Source organism: Ptychodera flava, chromosome 20, assembly GCF_041260155.1.
Source record: "Ptychodera flava strain L36383 chromosome 20, AS_Pfla_20210202, whole genome shotgun sequence".
Lineage (NCBI taxonomy): Eukaryota > Metazoa > Hemichordata > Enteropneusta > Ptychoderidae > Ptychodera > Ptychodera flava.
In genome coordinates, this window is record NC_091947.1 from 22165884 (window position 1) to 22178323 (window position 12440).

General features: G+C 36.8%; 1 protein-coding gene across 2 annotated transcripts in view; it reads right to left on the reverse strand.

Moving 5' to 3' along the window:
* The window catches only part of LOC139120316 (polycystin-1-like protein 2), a 53118-nt gene extending 41784 nt beyond the window's left edge, over positions 1-11334 (reverse strand). The window contains exons 1-4 of one of the 2 annotated variants that reach the window (XM_070684645.1): positions 10876-11334; positions 5797-5949; positions 5393-5531; positions 3869-3940 (exon numbers count right to left, since the gene is read on the reverse strand). In XM_070684645.1, the coding sequence (XP_070540746.1) occupies positions 3869-3940; positions 5393-5528 (208 nt within the window). In that variant the 5' untranslated portion in view covers positions 5529-5531; positions 5797-5949; positions 10876-11334. Of the gene's footprint in view, positions 1-3868; positions 3946-5392; positions 5532-5796; positions 5950-10875 lie in introns of both variants that reach the window. The other variant, XM_070684644.1, reaches the window with a different exon arrangement.
* Positions 11335-12440: the final 1106 nt, after the last annotated feature.

Sequence of the window (12440 nt, forward strand, 5' to 3'; positions counted from 1 at the left end):
GAAGATTTGCCCCCTCTTGTTCGCGAGAAACGTACGAAATTAGGACCATTCCTTGAAACCGCAAGAAAAGACAACAAGAGAGCATCTCTGCGCTATGATAAACTAGTCATTGATGGGGACGTGTTCGTGTTGGACTCTACCAAGACACCCCCACAGTTGCAACAACTTCAGAATAGATAGGGATGTGGCCAAGGTCGTGAATCTAACTCATCCATAAGAAACAAAGTCGACACGGTTACGGCATATAGTACGAACGAAAATGTATCACTGCAAGGTCAGCACAGTAATATTCCAGAGACAATTTCTGTATTGGACAATCACTTATCATTCATAGTTTGGAACATAAATGGGTTAAAAAATAAATTGAGCAATTATTATTTTTTACAATTTTTACACAAATTTCATTTCATCTTTTTGACTGAAACATGGGTTTCCAGTGATCCTGGATTATCATTATTTGGCTATCAGAGCTCTCATGTTAGTCGTAGCAAAAGAAAACATCTTGGGAGATTTTCCGGGGGAATTAGTATTTTCTACCATTCACAATTTTGCAACAATGTCAAAATTTTAGCGAGTGAAAATACCGAGGATATTGTCTGGGTATTATTGGATATGAATAACCTCAAGATTGGTTTTGCAATTGTTTACTTTTTTCTATGTGGTTCAAGCAATTATGCTGACGATCATAATTTTACCTACCTTGAAAATGAACTGGTCATTATGTCGGGTAAATTTCCAGATTTTCAATCCATTGTATGTGGCGACTTTAACGCCAGAACTGCTTGTGGTATTGATTATATTGAATCTGATGACACTAAATTTATTCCTGTGAGTGATAACTATGTAACAGATGAAAACATTCCCCATAGAACTTCTATGGATCATACTGTTAATTCACATGGTTATTTATTGCTTGAATTTCGTAAACATACGGACATGAGAATTGCAAACGGGAGATTATTTGATGACTGTAACAAAGGCAACTTTACGTGTATAAAAGAGCAAGGGGGAGTGTAATTGATTATGTCATCACTAGGTATGTAAATTTTGAGAAGTTTTCCTACTTTTGTGTGTCCGATAGAATTGAATCAGACCACCAACCAATAATTTTCAATCTCAAGTATACATCTCCATAGACTCGGAGAGCTTCCGGTGAAATTGCCAATGAAAATACATACTATTGTAAATATATGTGGAATGAAAGGCATAAAGATTTGTTTAATGCCTTCTGGGAGGGTAGAAAGGGGGGAAACTGCTTGAAAGATATTTTTGATGCCCTCGATAATAGTGATAACAAAAGCTGCTAATGTGTCAATAAAATCGATTCAGTCTTCTGTTGAGTGTATTAAATTTAACGTTTCAAATGTTTCTACCTCTTGTACAAGATGATGTAATTTTACTGGGTGGTTTGATAACATTGTCATCTTATGAAGAATACAGTTCGTCGAGCTCTAAATCGTTTTAGAAATAGTTGGTCCATAGACTCCCTCAATACTTACACCGATCTCAAGAAAGAATACCAGTTGATTTTGAAAAGTAAGAAGAAGTGTTTTTATGACAGTGAGAAAATGAAAATTGAATTACCTAGCAAACAACCAAAGTCCAAGGATTTTTGGAAGCTTATCAACCAAAGTAAGTCAGGTCCTTCTTCGAGTATTGAGGTTAAAGATTGCTATAACTATTTTTCAAACCTTTTCTCAGAAAATATTGTTCACTCTTCCACTGATGATACGGACTTTTTTTAAGATATACGTTCTTTTCTACAGAATTTAAACTTCACGGATACTGTTGATGATACTCATGTTGATATAGCTTCACTTGATGCTGAAATCACCTTGGAAGAACTGGAATGTGCTCTTTCTAGACTAAAAACAAAACAAAGCCCCAGGGATCGATGGTATTACTCATTTACCACGACAACTCAAGAGTACTATTGTTCTTATTTTTAATAATATACTTAATACTGGTTGTTTTCCGAAAGAATGGGCTGAAGGATTTATTGTACCTTTACACAAGAAAGGATCAAAAGAATGTCAACAATCAACAAAATTTTCAGTGACATCATTTATCAGAGATTACTATCTTGGTCTGACACCTACTTTCCACTTACTGAAGAACAAGCAGGTTTTCGTAAAAAATATTCAACAGTATATGATATCTTTATTCTTGACACAATTGTCCAGAGATATCTAGCATTGAGTGGCAGATTATATTGTGCTTTCATCGATTGTGAAAAAGCCTTTAAAAGCGTAAATCATTGTTTATTGTTTTATAAACTGTATAAGGCTGGGTTCAAAGGCAAATTATTTTCTGTACTACGTTCCATGTATAGTAATGTAACAGCATGTATTCGTTCTCCTGCCGGTATCACTGAGTTTTTTTAGGTGTGAGCTGGGAGTACAAGAGGGTATCATTTTGCCCCCCCCCCCCCCTTGTTCACTTTGTTTATCAACGACATTGGCCAAGCTATTCATCATGATCACACTAGGGTACATTGGGGAAATTGTTCTTCCTTCTTTTCGCCGATGATTTGACACTGTTTAGCACTTCTCCTACTGGTTTACAGAGATTACTAAACAATTTGTCTCGCTATGCAAACAAATGGAAATTAAAAATTAACACAGATAAGTCTAAGACCATTGTATTTAGGGAAAAATGTCGTCTAAAAAATTGTGAAAAATGGTTCATTGATGGTCAACAAGTTGAAGTTGTACCAGCTTATAGTTACCCTGGTGTTTTGTTTTCCAGCTTAGGTCTATGGAGTCGTACACAGAGGCAGTTAGCAACTCAGGCTAACAAAGCTCTTTTCATTGTCAAAAAGTCTCTCTGTAAATTTCAATCTATAGATATTACGATAGCCTTCAAAATATTTGATAGTAAAATTTTACGAGTGATGATGTATGGTAGTGAAATTTTGGTGCTACACTCAGGGGAACAGATTGACATTGTACACAATAAATTATGCCGTTTTATCTTAAATCTTTACCATAATGCACCTACCCTAGCTGTCAAAGGAGAACTTGGTCGTTATTCCATTCGTACAATCAGAATGACCAGAGTAATTCAGTACCGGTTCAGATTACTTTCAATGTCACACCAACGGATTGCACGTCATTGTTACGATTTTCAATTCACTCAAGCCGAATTAGATAAAAATTGTTGGGCTAGGGAGATCAAATAATTACTTTTTTCAATGGAAATGGGAGAAGCCTGGTTGAACCAGGGAGTTGGCTGTGTCAAAACCTTTATAAATTTATTTGAACAAAGATGTAAAGATATTTATATTCAAGAATGGCAAGCTGGTCTTCCTACATTTCGCAAACTAGATACTTACTGTAGATTCAAATGTACTTTTGGTAGAGAACAGTATTTAGAAACACTAGATAACAAATTCAGAGATTGCTTATGTCGCTTTAGAATCTCAGCACACTCACTAAGTATTTACACAATGAACGTTCAAAGAGGATTTGTAACTTTGGTGATGCAAAGAATGTAGAGGATGAATTTCATTTTTGATTAGTATGTCCCTTTTACAAAGAGTTCAGAGAAAAATACCTACCACGCAATATTTATCAATTTCACTCCTTTGAAAAATTTGTAATGTTATTGCAATCTAACAATGCTGCATTGTTGCGAAATTTATCAAAATACATTTTCTATGCAATGAAGAAACGTTTAAATGCATCTTCACAGTGATGTAAACATTTTTCAATTTATAGTCATGTAATATTCAATGGCTGATTTGCAAGATTTTCTTATACAGCTGGCAGAGCTGCCTTTCCAAGAGAATTTTCGCTTATCTTCGTGTACATCAAGGCCGGTGGCCTACTGTATGTGAATAAATGATTAATAAAAATTTACAACTTACCAATCGGTATGTCGTCATACTGACATACGTAATATATTTCATATGAGCAGGGAAGGTCGTTCCAGGTGAAACCTTTACTAATTATAAATGGAGAAAAGATTGCGTATTACAGTAAGCTCGTATCTTAAAAAGCCAATGTGGCAGTTGAAATCGACGCTTACCCAGTATGGCAAAATTAATTTACCGAATTTTCCAAAACGAGAAGAGCAAAAGTTGTGAACCTATTCTTCTGAAGTAAATGCATTTCGATTGTTGTTCGGTCGTAGGAGGCAATGCATGATTGGAAGGTCAAATGTTTTGTCATAAAATTGTCTGTTTCTTTACTCGTGTCCGGCCAAATGTAAGAGTGTACCCAGGGTAGGTGTAATAGATAATGAAAGAGTTGAAGACATGCCATGATTATTTAAAGGTCCTTTTGGCGATCCCTGGGATCGCCTTTTTCTAGTCTGTAAGAGGATTATTGACGTATGATAGCCTTTTGTTTCCCATTGAAATTGTAATCTAGTAAGTAAATTTTCTGATGAGACAATCTGGCGCTAACACAGGCCTTTAATTTCACTTGACCTGCCTAACTGACTGAATTGGAGACGATAGCAACATTCATGCAGTTTTATCGTGCCTAGAATCGAGTAATCGAGTTCATAACATAATCATAGCGCAGGCCAAAAGTCCCCATGAAGTGAACTCGAGTTAGTAAATAAGTTCAATAGTTCAATAGAGCTGAGTCGTAATGTCGTCAGAGTCCCATCATTTGGCCGAAAGTTTTCACGAAATTAAAATTTAAGAATGCGGGAATGTTGGTGAACGTTTTACGTTGATATGATGGTGTTCTGATTGAGACTGTGAAAACCACATGATAGAGGGCCTGGCAAGTTTGCAGTAATGAAAGACATTTCCATGAAGGCAAAACTTGTCTAAATTTCATTCGACGGAATTAAATCTTGCGTGAACGAAATTTGCTGTATTTAATGACAACTATCAACATATTCTTTGTTATACCCTAGTAGCCAAGAAGCAAATGTTAAGAGTCTTCATCTCCTGAGTTCCAAGTTGCATGGAAATATTTTTTCAGGAGTCAAATTTTGACAGAATGGAAGGATTCGTGTGAGGCTATAGAATCTGATGACATGCAGTATTTTTGATATTTTGTTATGAATATTGTATCGTCAGTTTGCTTTGATTCACCATAAGCTAATGACTTATGAACAGAGTTGAATATGGCTCAGTCCCCCGGAAGGTGGGGATGGGGGTTGTTATTATTTTTGATTTTGTAAGTATCTCTATATGACACTTGTGCTATGCTCAAAGACAGTCGAAAAATAACACTGAAGTCGAATGTGGCAAAGTTATAAAGTTATAAAAATGTATCATGGAACGACAAAAAATAGTGTTACAGTAGCGAACAACATCATATACCCTACAGTACGGGTCTGTGACACTACCGCACTATTACTTGCAAGCATGCTTGCTTTTATGTATATGCAAACAGAATATTGTGAGTACGCAACAAAACTAAAAGAATACCTTCTAGGCAATAAGTGCACACATCTCTCATCGGCTGAGTTCGGCTCTCTGGAGTTCCAGTTTGTATAAGATGATTGTGGGCAGTTATCAGGATAAAACTGGGTTTCTTCGTCAGCGAGTCCAAACCAAACTGCATTGTCTGAAAGAGAAAGATGGACCGGTAACATGTACAGAGTGTTTTTTTTTACATTCATCGTGATTAAATTCAAGAGCGAAGAATTATCCTCCATTTGAGAGAAGATGCGTTTGCTTTTTATTGTAAAATATTCCTGGGCATTCCTGTATGACACCAGCGAGGTAATCTCTTCAGTGCTCGCTTGCTGGTAAATTTTGCCAGGCTTGTTCGAAGAAAATGTTACTCAAATTGCAAGCCTTCTAGCTAAAAAGTGCATATTGATTTGTACCCGACAGGCCGGCAGCTGTGATAAGATATTCCAACGTATCCTGTGTGTTTTTGTTCAGGATCTTGGCCAATATCCCACCCTGCGTCTGGCAGTCAGAGGAAGCATCTGCCCAGTTCCTTTGTACGGTGCCGACTTCATATCGGTAACTCACCGCTGAATATATCAATAGAAAAAAATAATTAAAACAACAATTTGCATACAGGAGAGAAGTGTTTTATTGGAGATTCAGTGTATTGAAAGACAAACTTCTGCTCAAACATCTCTAAACGAAACCTTTTACTATTCTCTTAGAGGACTAGAATACAAATCAGGGATTACTGCGCAAATTTCGGTGCAAGGGAAACAAATCATCTTACACTTACCGATATTGGAAATTCAAGGTAGCCGGCATTGCTGTTTTAACTCTATTGGGGAAAAATTCAAGCGTTGATTTGCGTCAAAAAACAGTGAAAATTTTACTCACTCCACGGCTTCAAACTGAGCCCCCAAAAGTGGCAGACCAGATAATAATTGTACAAATTTTGAGTCCAAATTTCTGTCCTTGAAGTGCATTCTAACTTAATTTTTGCGTTTAAAATATCGTCATCCAACAGTCTCAACACTCTGTCCCCCACTGTACAATTACATGATAATCTAAGTAACTATCTACCGCCAAGCTGCGAACCATAATAAAGAAAATGCCTAAACAGCATAAACAATGAATGAACAATATGATTTTTAATTTGTTTCGGCAATTTAATATTTTGATGTATCATGTTATAATCGAGGTCAGTCATTCAGATTAACGTGATGCTTGTGGTCGTTGCTATGATGGTGAATATTAAAACTTAATTACACATTAATTATTAAAACATAATTAAAAGACTGAACTTGCCTTGCCGAGAGTTAGATACAAATGTTTCCAGCAATACAATGAGCTAGCATCCACGTTGTTTGGTTATTTTGTAGGGGTTTGTTTAGGATGTGTTGTTTTAGGTAGCTTTTTGGTTGGGGGGATATGCGTTTTTCATCATACTCTCAAAATTATCTGTGGTATATTTGACGTTAAACGCCGAAATAGGGTCTTGATTATTATTAGACGACGGAGTTATGATTTATTTTGTGTGTAAATAACATAACGGTATTCTACAAGTCCCGGTACATTACGATTTCTATCGATGTATTGGAGCAATATCTATACATACAAACCATACTGCCTAAATGAAACGTTTTAAATGCTTCTGATTATAATTTCAGAACTCAAAATTAATCAGGGCATGGAGCTTGGTTTTAAAAACTGTAGTTTATTTTTCGAAATATTGGGCAGAACGACCCATAACATATTAAAGTATTGTTATCGATGAAACTTGATCTAGTTTGACAATCACATTAAATGGAAAAAAATGAAGAATGTTTGCAATCTTTGTATTTTTAGTTGTTTTTTAAATAAGATGCATTTTCTTCGCCTTACAGACACAACGCCTGCGATGATGTTATTGCTGACAAATTAACTGAACTGTGGACTAAGGTTGAGAATTGTCAACTCGCAGAGAGTGTGTTGATAAGTTGCACCGTCGATAGACAGTAGACCCCATTTTACTGTCTATGGTTGATCACTATACGGTAGTCCGATATGATTGAGGGAGAGTAACAAGACAAGGTATTTTTAAAAACAGAAAAATATCTACGTTACAGCCAATGGATCATGCACAGGTTTTCTGACATAGCGTACTTAACTAATCGGTTTTCATTCACTGTGTGCGCATCGTGGCCCCTGCCGTGAGCCCCCATGTATACATTTATTGTACAACAAATGCAGTACGCATTGTAATGGGCAAGGCAACATCTGAATAGGTCGCTTTATTGTTATATCGTCCTGGTTAGAACGACTGAAAGCAAGTCGCGAATTTTAGAGTCATCATTTTGCCGAAGGATGTATCAAGGAGTAAACTTTTCAATTCGCCGCGAAACGATATACAATAAAACTGATGTATAGTACATGTCTACTCCTTGACCATTCGATAAGTTTCACCAAATGGTGCAGCGCTTTTTTCACTCACTACTTTTGAGCATCGAAGTGAGTGCAAAGCATTCATTGCAGCATCTCATGTAATAATCGAGGTCAGTCATGCAGATTTACTTGACACTTGTGGTCGTTGCTATGATGTTAAATATTAAAACCAAATAACACATTAATTATTAAAAGATAATTAAAAGACTAAACTTGACGAGAGTTAGATACAAATGTTTCCAGCAATACAAAGAGCTAGCATCCACGTTGTTTGTTTAGTTTGTACGGGTTTCTTTAGGATGTGTTCTTTTAGGTAGCTTTTTGGTTGGAGGGATATGCATTTTCCATCATACATTGAAAATTATCTGTGGTATATTTGACGTTAAACGCCGAAGGAGGGTCTTGATTATTATTAGACGACGGAGTTATGATTTATTTTGTGTGTAAATAACAGAACGGTATTTTACAAGTCCCGGTACATTATTATTTATATCGATGTATTAGAGCAATATATACATACAAACCAAACTGTCCTAAATGAAAAGTGTTTATGCTTCTGATTATAATTTCAGAACTCAAAATTAATCAGAGCATGGAGCTTTGTTTTAAAAACTGTAGTTTATTTTTCGAAATATGGGGCAGAACGACCCATAACATATTAAAGTAAAGTTATCGATGAAATTTGAAGTATATAGTGTGACAATCTCATTAAATGGAAAAAAATCCTGTACAATACTTGCAATCTTTTTATTTTTTAGTTGTATAATAAGATGCATTTTCTTCGCCATACAAACACAACACTTGCGATGATGTTATTGTTGACAAATTAATTGAACTGTGGACTAAGGTTGAGAATTGCCAACTCGCACAGAGTATGTTGGTAAGTTGAACGATAGACAGTAGTCCCCATTTTACTGTCTATGATTGAACACTATACGGTAGTCCGATATGATTGAGGGAGAGTCACAAGACAGGGTATTTTTAAAAACAGAAAAATACTAACGTTACAGCCAATGGTTCGTTCATAGGTTTTCTGACATAGCGTACTAAACTAATCGCTTTTCATTCACTGTGTGTAAATCGCTGCCCCTGCCATGGGTGACCGCATGTATTAATTGTACAACAATTACAGTACGCATTGTAATAGACAATGCAACATCTGAATAGGTCGCTTTATAACACGCCACGTGCTCATTCCGTGTCGCGATTCGCCAGAATACGTCACGTGACGAGAAAATAGATACGTCTAGTCCCCACCGGATCGAAAAAAGTGACGTAACAGAGTTTTTTTGAAAAGCTATTTCCCTAGGGAAATAGTTCGGACCAAATTTGGAAAAGTGCCCGGTCACGTCACCGTAGTGTCGTCTGCAGCTTTGCAACAATGGCGGGTGACTAGAACGTGATGTGCGTCCGGGATAGGTGACGACACATTCTCTAAAACAGATTTTCCAACATTCCAACAGCGTAGGAACCTGAACAGCTCATTGACGGAAAAGATTAAAGTGCAACTAAGGATGTCGCCAGGTATGCTTAGAATATTTTTTGAAAGAAAGTGGTACCACGTATAACTGAAACCGCTGTACATCGCCCAGTAAACTTGTCACAATGGATTGTTGCGGTGCAAAACATCAAAACACATTAAAAACTATATAACAATACAACATGAGCATGTGGTGTGTTATAAAACACCTATAGCCTGGTCTTAATTCGGGCTATAGCGCTCGTCTATTACCCCTCGTGGCCGTGTGTTACCAGAAACACATCGCTATTCCCCGAGGCCGTAGGCCGAGGGGTATAGCGATGTGTTTCTGGTAACACAGCCCCTCGGGGTAATAGACGGGCGCTATAGCCCTTATGACAATGCAATAGGTGTTCATTATTGTTGTATCGTCCTGGTTAGAACGACTGAAAGCAACTCGCGAATTTGAGAGTCATAATTTTGCCAAAGGAAGTATCAAGGAGTTAACTTTTCAATTCGCCGCGAAACGATATACAATAAAACTGCTGTATAGTACCTGTCTACTCCTTGACCATTCGATAAGTTTGGTGCGGCGCTTTTCTCACTCACTACTTTTGAGCATCGAAGTGTAAAGCGTTCATTTCAGCATCCTAAATCATTCACATGAATTACATTGCGAAACAGAAGTTATAGACATGTGTATCTTTGCACCATGGAACATAAGTCTATGCGCAGGACTATTTCGTTCATGCACCTAAAATGACGCCAATCATGAAAACTCCATGATGCAACACAACGAGGAAATATTGTCACTATTCATTTGTATATTCAAATTAAGAAGATGGTTCAATTTGAAGAAACACTTGAGCGGTTTTCTGCCTTTAATTTTTAGTCATAAAAATAAGGTTTATATATGTGAACGACATACATGAAATATGATGTATTTCAATTCTAATAGGAGACAAATGAAGATTGAAATTTCGCTATTACTATTTTCCTATTTCTGTTTTCTGCTGTAACTGTATATTTTTGATATTGTTATTTGACTCTAATATTACATTCTGTGTACATTCCAACTGATATGACGACCGTTTTAAGTAAACAAACTAATGAATACAGTACTGCGTTAGGCGACCCGGAAATCAGGCTGCGGCAAAATTCAGCGAATAAAGACCAAAATGTGAGGAATATTTAACACCCCCTTATGTACTTTGGGTTTCGCTCATAAGGTTTGGCCGAGCCATTTAAAATTAAAGTTTAATTAAAATAGAAAAATAATGTAAGATAATGTTTTAATGGTATATTTGCTTGAATTACAGGTGGGTATAGCGTACTACAATATCTTCTCTCGAATTTTGGCTGTGATGACTCAGCAAAAACTTAATGAGCGAAACCCAAAATACACGAGTGGCAGTTATTTGCTTAACATTTTCTTGACATTTTTTTTATCAAACTATGTGGTGATTTTTGACTGTGTAGCGAATTCAAGAGTTTACTAAAAATAGAGTCTGTAATGAGTCAGCTGTAGTTTTAAAATGTGCTAGAATGTTCCGTATGTTAGCGTTTGTTCCCTGACCAGTTCCATGTTTTTAGTCCCCAAAAGATGCTTGATTTCAAAATGCATACTCACCGCGTACTTGAACGACAACTATTGCCATGATGACTATCGTAAGATAAGTAGGAGTGTACATTGCCATCGTGTCGCCGGCAATGGTCTGCTGGCTCAAGTAAATTCTATCGCGTCATGAAAAAATGTAAACGTGCGCTTAACAGGACACAGCAAACCCTGGTGTGGAGGCGATGCGGAATGTCATGTGCAGAATCTCACAAAACACGGAGTGACATACCACCATCATTGGCACACTAATATGATTTCGCAAGGAGAAATTAATTACTCTAATGCGGTTCGTTAGTGATTTCGATCCAATTAATTGTGAGCTTAGCATATATTAAGTAATACGATAAACATTGCAAATACACTGCGTCATTCTTTTTGTGTGTGACATACATGTAGCTGTAGACCCGTAGGAGGTGTCGGTGAGCATGTGGGACTTGAATAAGTAAAAGTAATTCTTCAAAACAACATGGACCTCGCAACAATAATCTACTAAATAGCACTTTCGGGCTTTTTTGGCATTTTCAATATTTTCTTAATGTTAGATGAATTACCATAATGATGAACAATGGAATCTGTTTACATATAATTATTGTATGCAAAGCAATAACAGGTTATCTCTGCTTATGATTATGAGCATTTTATAGGTCATTCTTTACAATAGTATTTGCATATTTCATTAACACTGCCAGAAGGGACAATAGCTGTGACTGTTGATGACTTTTGTCATTGCTGTCATGTTTAATAATGTCAATGTGCTGTTACTGTTTACACTTGAAATTCAGTCCTGACTAAACTTCACCTGTAGCAATAACAATGCACTGTACACACGTACAGTTAAAGATGGCAGGCTGAAACCTGTATATCTCGACATACTTTAGGGAGAGACACAAGAGATTGTAGTGAGCACTAACAACAAAAATAATTAGGGGTTATTACACGAAGTTTGGGCGATACCGCATCGAATTTGAGTGATGTGTCCGCATTTTGACGAGTTACGAAGCAATGAGCCAAATGCGGACACATCATACATGCATGCTGTGGTTATGACTGTTTTCCTGCGGACGTTTCGAAATTAGCGACGAAATCAATTGAAATCGACCTTGCTTGCTCATCGCTGTACTGATAAAAAGTTGGTTGCTAAGGAGTGATGAAAACCGTATCACCTCTTGATAGTATTACGCTGTTGGGCCATTCCACTTCAAAGGAGGGTTTTGTCATGTTTCTATAATTTGTACCGGTTACTGTAAATCTTCATTCTAGTAATTCGCCAAATTTCAACATTTCGCCACTTGGGCTTGAATTCCCACGATTTACCGGAGGTGTAATTCTTCAAAATTGGCGGCAAATTACATTTTCAAGTCTCTCTTGTTTAAATTCAATGACAGCGCCATTACAGGCACCCGCGTGTCTCGTGAATTCCTATGATTATGCATGGAATGTCTCACGCAAGGTTGGACAATAGAAAGACAATGTAGTCGAACTTTTATCAGAACTGTGGCTGTTAAGTATCGCTTTTCATATTTTCACAGCTCGGATTTAAAACAATGGTGTTGTGACATGTCTCATGCATACTGCGT